The 16,149-nt window shown below is 40.2% G+C and overlaps 2 protein-coding genes across 4 annotated transcripts in view; both read left to right on the forward strand.

The window, feature by feature from the left end:
• nebl (nebulette) overlaps nt 1-16,149 on the forward strand; it is a 379,969-nt gene that overhangs the window by 310,560 nt on the left and 53,260 nt on the right. The gene's annotated exons all lie outside the window — the stretch shown is intronic.
• Nucleotides 1-16,149, forward strand: part of LOC138751820 (nebulette-like) — a 101,694-nt gene that overhangs the window by 69,281 nt on the left and 16,264 nt on the right. The window contains exons 10-16 of the mRNA XM_069914654.1: nt 7,134-7,238; nt 7,329-7,436; nt 7,745-7,855; nt 8,964-9,074; nt 9,680-9,790; nt 9,995-10,105; nt 11,466-11,570. Coding sequence (XP_069770755.1) covers nt 7,134-7,238; nt 7,329-7,436; nt 7,745-7,855; nt 8,964-9,074; nt 9,680-9,790; nt 9,995-10,105; nt 11,466-11,570 — 762 coding nt within the window. The remainder of the gene's footprint in view (nt 1-7,133; nt 7,239-7,328; nt 7,437-7,744; nt 7,856-8,963; nt 9,075-9,679; nt 9,791-9,994; nt 10,106-11,465; nt 11,571-16,149) is intronic.

A 16,149-nucleotide genomic window follows, 5' to 3' on the forward strand; every position in this document is an offset into this window, starting at 1 on the left:
TAACCCTGTTTAACCTTTCCCTCTAACTCAGTTCCTGAAGTCCAGGCAACATCCTGGTAAATCTTCTCTGCACTCTTTCTGTTTTATTGATACTGTATCTTTCCTGCAGTTAGGTGACCAAAACTGCACACAGTACTCCAAATTTGGCCTCATCAATGTCTTATACAATTTTAACATTAAGTTAAAGTTATATTTGCATAAAACACAGTGCAGCACTTTGATTTATGAAGGCCAATATGCCAAAAGATCCCTTTGCAACCATATCCTCCTGTGATGTCACTTTCTGGAAATGATGTATCTGTATTCCCAAATCCCTCTGTTCTACCACGCTCCGCAGTGCCCTACCATTTACCTTGTATGTCCTTTCTTGTTTTGTCCTTCCAAAATGCAGCACTTCATACTTGTCTGCATTAAATTCCATCTGCCATTTTTCAGCCCAATTTTCCAGCTGGTTCACATTCCTCTTCAAGTTTTGAAAACCTTCTTCGCTGTCCATAACACCTTCAATCTTAGAGTTATCTGCAAACTTGCTGATCCAATTTACCACATTATCATCTAGATCATTGATATAGATGACAAACAACAATGGTCGCAGTACTGATCCCTGAGGCACACCTCTAGCCACAGGCCTCCAGTCTGAGAAGCCATCATCCACCACTATTCTCTAACTTCTGCCATCCAGTCATTGTCGAATCCAGTTCCGTACTTCACCATGAATACCTAGCATCTCAATCTTTCTGACTAACCTTCCATACAGGACCTTGTCAAAGGCCTTACTAGATGTTCCTGGTAACCTCTTCAAAAAATTTTATAAGATTGGTTAAACATGACTTACCATGCACAAAACCATGTTGATTATCCCTAATCATGGGTATCTAAATAATTGTGTATCTGATTTCTTAGAACATCTTCCAATAATTTACCTACTACTGACATCAGGCTCACAGACATGTAATTTCCAGGGTACTTTTGGAGCCTTTTTAAACAACTGGATAACATGAGCTACCCTCCAATCCTCTGGCACCTCACCCATGACTAAGGAGATTTTAACTATTTCTACCAGAGCCCCTGCTTTTTCTACACTAGCCTCCCTCAAGGTCCGAGGGAATATCTTGTCAGACCTTGGGGATTTATCCACTCTTATTTGATTTAAGACAGTAAGCACTTCCTCCTCTTTAATCTCTATAGGTTCCATGACCTCACTGATTGTTTTCCTTACTTCCCATGACTCTGTGCCCTTTTCTTGACTGAATTCTGATAAAAGAAAAAACATTTAAGAACTGCCCCATCTCTTTTGGCTCTGTACAAAGCCAATCACTCTGATCTTCAAGGGGAGCAATTTTGTCCCTTGCTATCCTTTTGCTCTTAATATACCTGAAGAAACACCTTAGGATTTTCCTTCACATTGTCGCCCCAAGCAACCTCATGTCTTCTTTAAGCCTCCTGATTTCTTTCTTGAGGTTTTTCTTGCAATTCTTATACTCCTCAAGTACCTAATTTACTCCCTGTTGCCTGTATCTGCTATACACCCCTCTCTTCCAAATCATATCTCAAATATCCCTCAAAAAGTAAGGTTCCCTATGCCTTCTAACCTTGCCTTTGATACTGACAGGAACATACAAACTCTGTACTTTGAAAGGTTCACCTTTGAAGGTGCTCCACATATCTCACACATCCTTGCCCAAAAACAATTTATCCCAATCCATGTATTCTTGACCCTTTCTCATTTCCTCAAAATTGCCCTTTGTCCAATTTAGAATCTCAACCCAAGGCCCAGACCTATCCTTCTCCATAATTAACTTGAAACTAATGGCTTAAAATGTTCCCCTACGCATACTTCTTTCACCAGTCTTGTCTCGTTCCATAACCTATTAGATCCGGTATTACATGCTCTCTAGTTGGTGCCTTTATACATTGATTTAGAAAATTTTCCTGAATACATTTCACAAACTCCAAGCCATACAGCCCTTTTACAGTATGGAAGTTCCCAGTCAATTTGTGGAACGTTAAAAACTCCTACTATCACACCTTATGTTTCCTGCAGCTGTCTCCCTCTTCTTTACAGATTTACTCCTCCAATTTTTGCTATCAGGTGATCTATAATGCAGCTCTATGACTGTGGTCATCTCTTCCATTCCTCAGCTCCACCCATATGGCCTTTGTAGATGAGCCCTCTGGTCTCTCCTGCCTGAGCACAGCTGTAATGTTTTCCCTGGCGAGCAATGCTACTCCTTCCCCTTTCATCATCATCCCCCTCCCCCCCCCCGCCACCTTTCTATCACATCTAAAGCAACAGAAGCCTGAAACACTGAGTGGTCGTCCTGCCTCTGTTGGCCACAATGTCATAATTCCACGTGCCAATCCACACGGTAAACTCGTCTGCCTTTCCTACAGTACTCCTTGCATTAAAATAGATGCACCTGAGAACATTTCCACCACATTCAATCCATTGACGTCTCACAGTGCATGCAATTTTAACATAATCTTTTCCCTCCTCCACTCCTCTTTCTGCTCTGGCACTCTGGTTCCCCTCCTCCCGCAAATCTAGTTTAAACCCACTGGAGCAGCACTAGTAAACCTTCCCGCAAGGATATTCGTCCTCATCCAGTTCAGTTGCAAACCATCCCATTGGAACATGTCTCACCGTCCCTGGAAGATAACTCAATGATCCCGAAACCTGAAACCCTCCCTCCTGAACCATGTCTTTAGCCATGTGTTAAGCTGCATTATTCTCCTACTTCTAACCTCACTAGCATAGGTTATGGGTGTCAGTCCTGAGATCACTACCCTGGAAATTCTGTCCTTCAACCTAACACCTAACTCCCTGAACTCTCCTTGCAGGACGTCTTCATCCTTCCTACCCATGTCATTGGTCCCTGCATGGACCACAACATCTGGCTGCTCTTGGGTCAGTGCCAGAACAAATGTTATAGGGGGGGCATTAGCATGTTATGGGGGGCAAGTTGAATCTCATAAACTCGCTTAGTGGGGGGGGGAGGGGTGTTTGGATACTGGGATATACCTGCGGCCCCTCCAGTGTAGGAGACAAGGGCACTGCTTTTATTGCATCAAGTGTCACTAGATGCCACTGACTCTTGGCACATACTAGTGATATGGCCGGGGGCAGGTGGAGAGTCACTTGTGTGAGTCAAGGTAGATGCTAGTGACGCAGTAGGGGGTGGGAGCAATGGCTGTGACCGAATTGGGGAGGAAAGCAACTCGCTTGGGGAGGCAGTGCCCGCGGATGTCCTCCACCTTGGCACTGTCCTGGGCTACTCACCCTCCCTCCTGAGAATGTCGTGAACTCGTTCTGAGATATCTTGATCCCTGGCACCAGCAAGGCAACATACTATCCGAGATACTCGATCTCTTCCACTGAACCTTATCTGTCCCCCTAACTATGGAATCTCCTATCACTCCAGCTCACCTCTTTTCCTCCCTTCCCTTCTTAGCCACAGGACCATACTCCATGCCAGAGACCTGATCTCCATGGATTGTCCCTGTTAGGTTGTGCCCCCCCTCCCCAATAGAATCCAAAATCGTATACTTGTTATTGAGGGGGACAGCCACAGGGGTGCCCTGCACTGCCGATCTGTTCCCTTTCCCTCTCCCAATTGTCACCCACCTACCCTCCTCCTGCACCCTAAGTGTGATAGTGACCCTGTAACTCCTCCTATCACTCCCTCTGCCCCTGAATGATCCGGATTACATCCAACTCCAGCTCCAATTCCTTAACTCAGCTTGTCAAGAACTGCAGGTGGATGCACTTCTCAAAGATGAAGTCATCAGGTATACTGCTGGCTTCCCTGACAACCCAGATTTTGCAAGAGCATTCCCCTGCCTTGGTTGCCCTTCGCACTCTCTGTGACTAGATGAACAAAATATATGATATCTAAAAAACCTGCCTTTACCTGTGCCTACCTGATGAATCCTTTTGGTTCTTCGAATAGGGTGGCCCTTTCTGACTTTAATTCTGACTATTCCTCACCTCTTACCTGTTCTTGCTGAAGGCAGATGGAATTGAACTTAGAAAAGTGCAGGATGTAGCACTTTGGTATATTAAACCAGGGCAGGACTTAAATGGTGTATATTGTAGAACAAAAGAGATGTACGGGTACTGGTACCTAATTCCATGGAAGTTGCAACTCAGATGGTGAAAAAGACATTTGGCTGCTTGCCTTTGTTGGTGAGAGTATTGAGTAAAGGAGCAGGGATGTCATGTTATAAGACATTAATGATACCACACTTGGGAGTATTTTGCGTAGTTTTGATCACCCATCTGTAAGAAGGATATCATTAAGTGGGAAAGGGTTCAGAAAAGATTCACAAGAATGTTATGGAGACATCACTATCTTGTCTACCACTTTCATGGAACTGTGTATTTGTCTCTTTGACTAACCATCACACCTCAGGGTTGTATAATTCGCTACTTAACTTCTATCCTGGTTTAATGTACCAAGGTGAAACACCTTGTATTGCCCAACTTAATTTGTATCTCCAATTCTTTGGCCCACTTTCCTAATAATCTAGAACCTGTTGCAATGTCATATAACCTTCTTAATTGTCTACTTTGGCATCAATTTTGATGCCATCTTCAAATTACTATCCATGCTAACGGCATTGTCATCCAAGGTACGAATATTGATGAAAAAATGAGAGTGGCTCAGGTCTACAATCTGAATAATAACCGTTCATTATCACTCTCTGTCTCCTCCATTCTGTATCTAATGGGCCAGTTCACCCTAGATCCCATTAATGTGACCTTCCAGACAAACTTACCTTGCGGGATATTGAGATGTTGTCAAAATCTTGGCTAACGTCTATGCAGACCCTTCTACCACCTTGCCCTCATCAATCTTCTTGGTCACATCTTAATCTTAGTAAACAAATCAAAATGCTGGAGGAACTCGGCCAGAATTTTCAGCATCTTCCTTCAGCATTTCGGTGTGTTTACTACAATCAGAGCATCTGCAGCCTATCGTGTTTCACTCACATCTTACTCTTTAATCAAATTTGTGAGAGATGACTTTCCAACTCATAACCATGCCTAGCTCTAAAAAGTCCTTGCCTTTCCAAATGATGGTCATTAGAGGTGGGTAAATCCCCAGGACCAACTGGGATTTATCCTAGGCAGGAGACAAGGGAAGAGATTTCTGGAGCTTCATCTGAGAATTTTAAATCTTCGCTGAAACAAGTGAGCCACCAGAGGACCTCCTTTTCTAAAAAAAGCAGCAGGATAAAGTTTGTTGAGCCTGACATCAGGGGTAGGGAAGATGCTGGAATAAAAATAAGGAGAGGATTAACAAATACTGAAAGGCAGGATCAATCCAATGTTCCTGCAGCCAATGTTGCTTGGTCATTGGCATATCTTGCTGAACCGATTTGACAAATCTTTGAAGAGTGAATCAACTCTTTGTTGAATACTGCCCTGAGGTGGCTGCAGGGCAGTAAAGGTCCTCCAAAGTAACCCTGGCACTTTCATTTTGTTCTGAAATAACTCCATGTGGCTTCCTGCACTGTAATACAGAGGCCCAATTGTAAGCTTCCTCTTCCATTTGGACACTTTGCAGCTTCTGGACAGTATCAAATTCAACAGTTTTATATCACGGACTTTCTTGTTTGTATCATAACTGATCAATCCTGCTGTAAGATATACTTATTGACTTTGTTTTATCTTTCACGATTACCATCATCTCATCCGCTGGTCATTTAAATTTCAGGTTCTGTGCCCCCTCTCTCTTCTTCTGATCTATTTTTGTATTCTTCTTTCCCCCCCCCCCCATCATTTTTCTACTTACCCCCCAATCCCCAGCCCATTCTCATCTCCCTCCACTTTCTTGCTCTTTTACCCATATTTTACAAATATTATCCCTTACCCCTTCGGTTCCATCTGGTCCGATATGTCCTTCATCTCTCACCTAATAGTTACCATTATATTACGTGGTGCTAAGATGTTGCTGGGACTTCAGGAGTTGAGTTACTGGGAAAGCTTAAACAGGTTAGGACTATACTCCTTGGAACGAGAAAGAATGAAAGGAGACTTGATAGATGTTTATAAGATTATGAGGGGTATAGACAGTAGATGCGAGTATGATGTTTCCATTTAGATTAGGGGAGATAAATACAAGAGGTCATAGCTTTAGGCTGAAAGGAGAGAAGTATAAGGGGAACATTGGGGAAAGTTTTTCACTCAGAGAGTGAATGAGCTGCCATCTGATATACTGAATCAATCTTGAGTTTTAAAAATAAATTGGATAAATACATGGATAGGAGTGGTGTGGATGGTTATAGAATGAGAGTAGGTCAGTGGGACTAGCTAGTTTTATTGTTTGGCACAGTCCGAAAGTGTCGAATGGCCCATTTTTCTGTGCTGTAATGTTCTATGGTTCTATGGCAGTGAGAATGCTGAGCAACCAAAGGAACTGCTCGCACTAACCATTCAAGACTCTCATATTTACAAAGAAAAGTATTTATTTGTATATATGAATACTTGTCCTGCATATGTATTGTTTGTCTGTATTTTGCGTTTGTCTGGTTGTGTATCTCTGTTTTGCACGGAGGACTGGAGAACACTGTTTCGTCAGGTTGTACTTGTGCAATCAGATGACAATAAACTTGACACCAAATTACCTACAATCCCTGTAGGTTTTTCAAGGGTGGGAGGAAACCAGACAGACATGAGGAGCACGTACAAACTCCTTACAAACAGCACCAGATTGGAACTAGGTTGCTGACGTTGTAATAGCATTGTACTAACTGCTACGTTAACCGTGCCACCCTCAAATTTATATTGTCTGCAGTTCCTTTTTGTTTTCAGAAATGATGGAGATGTACAACCTTGATCATTTCACTTACATTATTTGCCATCTGACCACCATTTTTAAAATCCCTATTGTAATAATCTAGCTGAGGCATTTTTATATCTCGTGTCGTGTTATGGATGTAAACTCCCTCCAGTGACAACTAATGAGGAATCTTTCATTCAATCTACTTTAAATAATTTTTGAAGGGGATAAGTCATCAAAATATTTTTGCCCCATTTAGCAGCCTTATGTTATTTTGCAAAAATTAAACTGGATTGATAGCTGAAGCTCAACTAAATTTTGCCTTTTATTAACTAATTTTCTGAATAGCATGAGTACAAGAAGGAGTTTGAAAAAAGCAAAGGCCATTACCATTTGGCTATTGATACATCCGAACAGCTTCATCACAAGGAGAATGCAACAATTCAAAGCCAGGTATTACAAAATTAATGTTCTCGTCCCTCAGAACCCTGATTTGTTATTTTTGCCTCAGACCTTTTTATAGAATTCTCTTGCATATTACAGAACAAATATAAGAAAGAATATGAAAAAACTAAAGGAAAATCGACGCTGGAATTTACTGAAACTCCAAGTTATATGGCAGCAAAATGGGCACAACACATCCAAAGTGAGGTAAAAGCACAGTTTTTGATTAATTCTTTTTTTGGCAACATGGTTCATGTTAAAAATTTGTTCCTCATGTCACATAATAAAATGAGGTGGCTGCATGAACAGATGATGTGAATTCTCTATTTTTGTATAAACTAATGGTCTATAAATATGCCTCAGTATAATATGTTGCTACAAATTCATAACATAAATATCTTACTTAAATATCATTGTATTTTTTTGATAAATAATAAAAAGATATTTTCTAAACAAGAGTGAAACAAGGATGATTGTGAAAATTCAGACACATTTTATCTTGTGCCAATCAACAGAAAGAATACAGAAAAGATTTTGATGACTTGATCAAAGGCAGTGTGTCTGTGGATCTTGATATGACCCCAAGTTACTTGCATGCCAAACATGCCACCAGCCTTCTTAATAAGGTAATTCGGGTTCATGCTTTCTATATATATATAGCAATGCTTATTGTGCATGTATGTGTTCACTGTGCATTTCTCATCAATGAAGAGGGTGCAGGTAGATAGTGTAACCTATAAGATGTCAAGCAGCTTTTGAACTGCATTTAGAAAATATATATACATTTATTAAACCTTTATTTTTTATTATGACCCAAGATTTTCTTGCCCTGTCTTCAAAGAACAGTTTTCTTTAGATTTACATTTGATTTCAAAGGAGTGTTTTTTTTTTCTTCAGACCACAAAGAGTTAACAAGTAGGAAACATATGGAAGTTCAATAATCCCAGCTTTCTATTTCGATGACCCAACTTCTGCTCTCAGTTGCAAATGTAACTGCAGCTAGTTAACACTCTGCCATTTCTGTACACACCTTTTAATGGAGTGCTAACGTTATGTTGTGAGGAGGTAGAGGCGGCACAATTAGCGCAGCGGTTAGAGCAATGCTGTTGCAGCACGAGCTACCGGGGTTCGAATCCAGTGCTGTCTGCAAGGAGTTTGTACATTCACCCTGTGTCTGCATGGGTTTCCTCCCCCTGCTCAAAACCTCCCGGGGTTGTAGGTTAATTGGGTGTATTGTAATTGGGTGGCACGGGCTTGTGCCCTGGAAGGGCCTGTTACTGTGCTGGATGCTTCAATCAATTGAAGGGTAAGGGTCCTGAAACATTGGTTACCCTTTACCTCCTGTGGATGCTATGTGACCTGCTGAGTTTCTTCAGCACTTGACCCATGTGTCTGCAGACTTTTTTGTTTAACTTGCAACTTTATGAGAAACTTGCTTTACCTTAATTTTACATCAGTAACTGCACAGTGGCCTCTTGTTCTCGATTCTCTCAAAATCTGAAACATCCTTTCCACATCCTCTGTACCCTAGGTGGCATGTGACTTTGAGGGAAACAAGTTGCAGCTCCTCATTCAATGAAAGAATAATAAATGGTTACAACAAAATGTAACTGTTAGTTTGGTCAAATCAGCCATTCTCAACCTTTTTTTCTATGGCTTCAAGTAATTTTGTTAAATGTAGAAAATTCAGAAGTTTTGTTAAAATGCAACAAAATTATGCAATTATCTTTTCAGAAAGAATATATAAAAGATTGGGAGGAAAACGTCAAAGGAAAAGGTCTCAATTTGATAGAAGACACTCCAGATATGATCCGCGTTAAACATGCATCCAAAATATTGAATGAGGTGATTATTTAATCTTCAATTCTAGCAGAAATTGACGTGCTCAGCATGTCAGGCAGGATCTGAGATGAAAGAAATTAAAACATATCAGTTCAATCACCATTGGACAGATCTAATTCTGATGAAAGGGTAATTGATCTGAATTGGAATGCTGCTTCCTTTGGTTCCGTTGTTACTACATTTAAATATATATCACAGATTAACTCTCTCAAAGTTCAAAGTTCAGATTTATGGTCAGAGTTTGTACATGAAATTACATACAACCCTGAGGTTCTCATCTTCACTCTCTGTCTCCTTCTCACCCTCTTCACTCTCTCTCACTCACCCTCCACCTCTGTCTCACCCACCACTCTCACTCACCATCTTCATTCTCTCCTGACTCAGCCTCGTATTTCTCTCTCTCACCCTCATCTTTCTCTGTCTCTCACACACACCCTCTTTTCTCTCAACCGCTCCCTCTCTCTCATTCGTATGTGTCTCTCCCTCTCTCCTCTTTCTCACACTTTTCTCAGTTTTATCCCATTAAACTGAATATGTAGTTTAGCTGATAGTTAATATGTAATTAAAAAAAAAGATAACTGAAAAAAATCTGCCAATATTTTCTTCAGAAAGAATATAGAAAAAACTTGGAAGAAGAAGTAAAGGGAAAAGGGCTCACTCTGTTGGAAGATACACCAAATATGATTAGAGTAAAAAATGCAACCCATATATTAAATGAGGTAATTTTATCAGCTCTTATAATTTCATTGTATTGAATACAAACAGCGTATACAAAAATGTTTCTTGTTACACTTGCATCGAATTGAATTGAGTTCTGTACAGAGATACAGTGAAAAAGTTTCTCTTGTGTGTCTATCCTTAATAATTTGAAGATTATGTTGTCTGCTAAAGCATTTCTGAATGGTTGCTATTCATTACTGCAGAAAGAGTACAGGAAGGATCTTCAAGTCAAAATCAAAGGCAAAGGGATGCAACTGACTTCAGACATACTTGATATTAAACGTGCTAAGAATGCATCAGAAATTGCCAGTCAGGTAAATAAGAAAAAAAATACAGCTTAATTGCATTTTCAGGCTGCTTTTTTTTTTACAGTCAACACAATTGCTTTAATTACAGAACATCCTAATTTTTCATTTTGTTTCTTCCTTTAATTATTGATGCAATTTTAAAAAGCATTATCCAGAATTTTAATTTACTTTTTCTTCATGCAATTTTGTGTTGTTGTTACTCCAATCAAAAAATGATTGGAATTTAGCTAATAACAAATGTTTAGATTTGAACATAGGGCCCTGCTGATGAAAGAGTTAACAATAAAAATTATATTTTAATTGTAGCATGTGACGGGTTTTAGAATTGTATGCAGAGAATGAAAGTGCACATTACAACCATTCAAGAAACTGGTCTGATTAATGCAAATATTGGCTCTTGGATGTAGCATTTTCCTATGATTCAAACAATTGAATAGAGAAAAGGGCCTTTTGATCCTCAGACCAAGATGCCAATTTGAGCTCACTTTGGAAGTTGAGTCAATAATCTGATCCGGTGTCTTATTGAGGGAAGAAAGTGTCCTGGAATGAGGAAAAGGTGTAAGAAAAAAATCTGAAAGGGGATTCTGTTGATGCACCATCAATTACCACAAAAGACTAAGGATGTGAAACTGATAGGCTTTTATTAACTAGAGACTGGAGCAGAAACCAACCTCATCGACTAATCATGGCAGGAAGAGGGGGGAGCATGCAAAGTGGTAATGGGTAGGATCACTTTTGTGAAGCGTGTCCAGCCGGCAGTAGTCGATCTCTGTATAACAGTGGTTTACTAAGGGTGGGAGGAATCTTGAGCATCCAGAGGAAACCCACACAGACACAGACATCGCTGGATGCGAACTCGGGTCGCTGGTGTTATAATAGTGTTGTGCTAACTGTCCCACTGTTGTTTTATCGATGATACCTTTATTGTGAAGTAATTAATTGCCCTTTGCTGCATCCTGCAGGGCTGCCAGGTATAATGTAATTTCAAGTTATTTATAAACTAAGTGAGATAACAAAAGTAAATATATTAATCCACTTTGCTCTGATTCTCTACCACAGGTAATGTATAAACAGACATCTGACTTGGGACAAAATAAGTATGGAACTGTAATAGACACACCAGAGTTGTTACATGCTTCACATGTAAAAGACATTTACAGTCAGTTAATAGTTTACATTAATTTGTTTTGAGAAGTAGATTATGACGTTGATTTAGAAAAAGTAAAAACAATTGTTAGGAACCAAATTTAAGGCCAAAAAATGTTTGAAATGTACATGTAAAAAAATCTGAAGTTATCATGATGTACCTTTCATCACACTGAAGGTAAAGAGATGAACTTATAATCGTAATTTGGTTATTCCACAGAAAAAATATAAAGATGAAGCAGAAAAGATGCTGAGTACATGCACAATAATGGCAGACTCTCCAGAAATAGAAAGAGTTAAAAAAAACCAAAAAAATCTTAGCCCAGTAAGTATTTATTAGTTTTGGTTTAATTGAGGTTTTTGACAACATCTTCAATATCTTCATTAGTAAAAATAACAATAAAACTTGTATTATCATTCAAATTTATTTTACATCACTGATGAGAATCAGAATTTATTGTCATGAACGTCACAAAATTTGTTGCTTTGAGACAGCTTCACATTGCAAACATTTGTGTAAAGCACCTGACAAAATAAATTAAAACAGTGCAAGAGAAAGAAAAAGACAAAGTGAGGCAGTGTCTATGGTTCATTGTTCATTCAGGAATCTGATGACAGCAGGGAAGAAGCTGTCCTTGTGCGTCTGAGTGCTTGTCTTCAGGCTCCGTACCTTTTCTGCGATGGTACCAGTGAAGAGGGCATGGCCTGGGTGGTGGGGGTCCTTGAGGATAGAGGCTGCTTTCTTAAGACACCACCTCGCAGAGTCACTTCTTCACCAATAGCGGGTGACCATTGTCGGGAGAGACCCTGCTCAGCAGTGTCCAAGGTCTCCCTAGCTCCTGGCTTGTCTCCCTTTGGCAGTACCTTCTTCAAGGTATGACTTTCTTCTTTATCTTGATCTTTTTCTTGCTTGCTTTCCTGTATTGTTGCAGCTGCTTTTTCTTTCTTTGGTGACAAATTATTCTCTAAGTATTCCAACACTTTATCCTTCTACTTTTCTTAACTTTTTCAGCCTTTTTAAACATTTTTTTGACTTTTTCGAGGAGAGTAGGGGTTTACAGTCTAACGCCATGTCATCACATGGCACCCCCCCCCCCCCCCTTTTGTCTGCTTAGCTTGTAAGTTAAATCTGGCCTGGGCACACTAGCCCACTAGTGAAATTCGCTTCTGGATTAAAGTCAAGGTAAAACACGAAGTCTGCCAATGCTGGAGAAATGGAACAGTACACAAAAATGCTGGAGGAATTCAGCAGGCCATGCAACATCCAGGGAAAGCAATAGGCAGTTGACATTTTGGGCCTGAGCCTTTCATTCAGCCCTGATAAAGGGCAGAAACCTGAAGCGTTGACTGCCTATTGCTTTCCCTAACCATAAGTCCTGGATAAACAACAAAATCCAGAACCTGCTGAGAACGAGATCACAGGCTTTTAAGTCTGGAGATCCAGAACACTACATAAGGAACAGGTACGACTTCTGAAAAGCCATCTACTGGGCAAAGTGTAGATTCTGGATGAAAATAGAAATAACAAAGGATACACGATAGCTGTGGCAGGGCCTAAGTGACATAACCTGCCACAAGATCAAATCCAATGCAGCAGGAGACAGCAAAGAGTTACTCTCAGATGAACTCAAGGCCTTTATGCCTGATTTGGCCACCAGAACAAAGAAGAGCCATTGCACACCCTAATATCCCTGATGATCCTTTACTGGCAGCATCTGAGGATAATATGCGGGCTGCCTTCAGGAGAGTGAATCCAAGGAAAGCATCTGGTCCAGACAGAGTACCCGGCTGCCTACTGAAAACCTGTTCTGGCCAATTTGACCGTGTATTCATGGATATCATCAATATCTTACTCTGGCAGGGTGTGATAACCACCTATTTCAAACAGGCCTCAATTGTACCTGTGCCCACGAAGAGTGTGGCAACCTGCCTAAATGACTATTGACCAGTGGCATTCACATCCACAGTGATGAAGTGTTTTAAGAGGCTGGTGCTAAAGCATATCAGCTCCTGTCTGAGCAGTGACATGGATATTTTCAAATTTGCCTGCAACAATAGTTCTACGACAGATAGCATCTCACTGGCTCTACAAAAAGTCCTGAACATCTGGACAGAAAATACGCATATATTGCGATGCACTTTATCGACTCCAGTTTGGCCTTCAACATCGTCACCCCTCAAAACAAATAAGCAAGCTCTCAGACCTGGGCCTAAATACCCCTCTGTGTAACTGGATCCTGGATTTCCTCACTTCAAGAACATAAACATAAGAATATTTCTCCACAATTTCCATCAGTACCGGATGACCACAGGGCATAGTGACCTTGCTCTACTCACTTTACACCTATGACTGTGTGGCTCAGTGCGACAAAATACCAACGAGCAAATTAGCTGATGATACCACAGTAGTGGGTTGTATATAAGGGGGTGATAAGTTGGCATCCAGGAGGGAGTTTGAGAACTTTGTTGAATGATGTACTAATAATAACCTTGTACTCAACATCTCCAAAACAAAGGAGCTGATTATGTTATTTAAGAAGGTAAAACCAGAGGTGTACGATCAAGTGATCATTGAGAGATGAAAGGTGGAGAGGGTGAGCAAATTTAAATTGCTGGGAGTTACTTATCTCAGAGGATCTCTCTGGACCCAATACATGAATGCCATTGTGAAGAATGCATGTCAGCACCTCTACTTTCTCAGGAGTTTGCGGAGGTTTGGTATGACATCAAAAACCGTGGCAAATTCTACAGACTGACTCAGTACATCATAGTTAAAGCTCTCTCCACTATTGAGAAAATCTACATGGGACATTGCCGTTGGAGAGCAGGAGCAATCATCAAGGATCCACCCCACCCAGGATATGCTCTGTTCACATTGCTGCCATAAGGAAGAAGGTAGAGGTGCCAAAAGACTCATACCACCAGGAACAATTGCTACCCCTCCACCATCAGACTCCTGAACAACAATCGGATACACATTTAAGGACTCCTACTTTGCATGTTATTTATCAATAAATATTTATTTTCTGTATTGCAGTTTGTTTGCTTGTTTACGTTACTCTTTTTTGTAAAGGTGTCTTTCTTGTGTACAGTTTTTTTGCACTACTGATACATAGAAATTCTATGCCTGTCCCACAGAAAAAGAATGTCAGAGTTGCACGTAATGTCATGTATGCACTCTGCTATTAAATCTAAACTTTTTAACTTGCAGCTTGCAATTGTACTCTGCTCCTGTATCATTTGGTTTATATACCCCCTATTTTGTATGGAAAAATATGCCCCTCACATTTTAAATCTTTTCCCCTTCATTGAAACCCATGCCTTTTAATTTCATAATTCCTCCCCTTCCTTGGGAAACAGGCTAAAATTCTACGCCTCTCAAAATTTAAAAAACCTCTGTGTAAGTTATATTAAATCTCTCCTTGTAACTTAAGTATGTAAAAGTATGAGAAAAAAGGCTTTTCTTTTCCCAGGATGGAAATATCCATTGCTAGAGAGCATAGCTTTAAGGTAAGAGGGGAAAAATTTAAAGGAGATTAACAAGGCAATTTTTTTTGCAGAAAAGTAGGTTCCCGAATTGTACAGAGAGGGGAAGATCACAGAGGGGATGTGATGACAATGTTCAAGAGACATTTATACCTGCACATAAACAAGGGATACCGACCACATGCAGGCAGATGGGACTAGTTCAAATTGGCACTGACATTGTGAATTGAAGGGCTTGTTCCCATTCCATACTGTTCTTTGTTCTATGTTCTGTGTCTTCCAGTCCAAACAACTTTCCTGTGAATCTTTTCTGAACCCTTTATTGCATAATGACATAATTTTTCTTGCAGAGCAACCAAAACTGCACCCTGACGTCCCAACTGCAGCCGAACCATTGATTTGTACCACTGTAATGTGACTTCCCAACATCTATACTCAGTGCTTTGGTTGATGATTGCAAACATACCATATGCCTTCTTCACAACTCTGTGTAGCTGTACCACCACTTTCAGCAATTCTGCATTTGCACCCCAGGATCTCTCTGTTCAATTACACTCTGCATTGCCATGCTTTATGTAGATCTGCTTTGTTTAACCTCAAAATTCTTGAAAGTGAAACAGGATTTAGGTAAGCATTAAAGATGACTGTATCGCTCCATAAGATGTAAATGTGCTTGAGTAGACTGATTAGCAATAATGATTTGCCACACCACAGATCTGCATTTTTAAGCCTGTCACAGATGGCTGATATGATTGGTCTTCGACTTTTAAGTATATTGTCTTGGCATTCAAATAAATCTCTTATTTATCTTTCCTTCCTGCTATATCAGCAGAAGAGAGAGGTAAGAGCCCAGACTTTGTGATTGTAATTGACAGAGACTGTCAGCATTGTCTCAAAAGCACTGTGAAACTGATTCCAACTACTGGAGCGAAACACGACAGTCTGTAGATGCTGTGATTGCAGTAAAAACACAAGGATTCTGGAGGAACTCAGGAGGTCTTACAGCATCTATTGGACATAAAAATATACCTGAGCCCTTCTTCAAGGTATGAACGAAAAGCATTCCTATACTCAAAGGTCAAAGTTCTGCTGATTCTTGCAAATTTGCACTCCATCCTGAGTTTAAAAAAAAATATATTTATATTTTTGGATTCTTTCATTGTGCTGAGTTATGATTGTGAAGCTGCAGATGTAATATCAGTGTTGTTGTGCCTCATCTTGGCTTGCAAATGCTGGTAGATAAATGCTATTCTGAAAGAGATAAACAGGCCTGTGTCTTCATGATGAACACTACAGAAATCCAAGAAAGCAGATGGGAGAGATATTACTTTTTTTTTCATCAGTATTCATTCAGGAAACAGGCACAGAGTCATGGGAAGTAAGCAATGAGGTCATGGAACGTACAGATTAAAGAGGAG

This window comes from Narcine bancroftii, chromosome 1 (genome assembly GCF_036971445.1).
Source record: "Narcine bancroftii isolate sNarBan1 chromosome 1, sNarBan1.hap1, whole genome shotgun sequence".
NCBI classification, from domain to species: Eukaryota; Metazoa; Chordata; class Chondrichthyes; order Torpediniformes; family Narcinidae; genus Narcine; species Narcine bancroftii.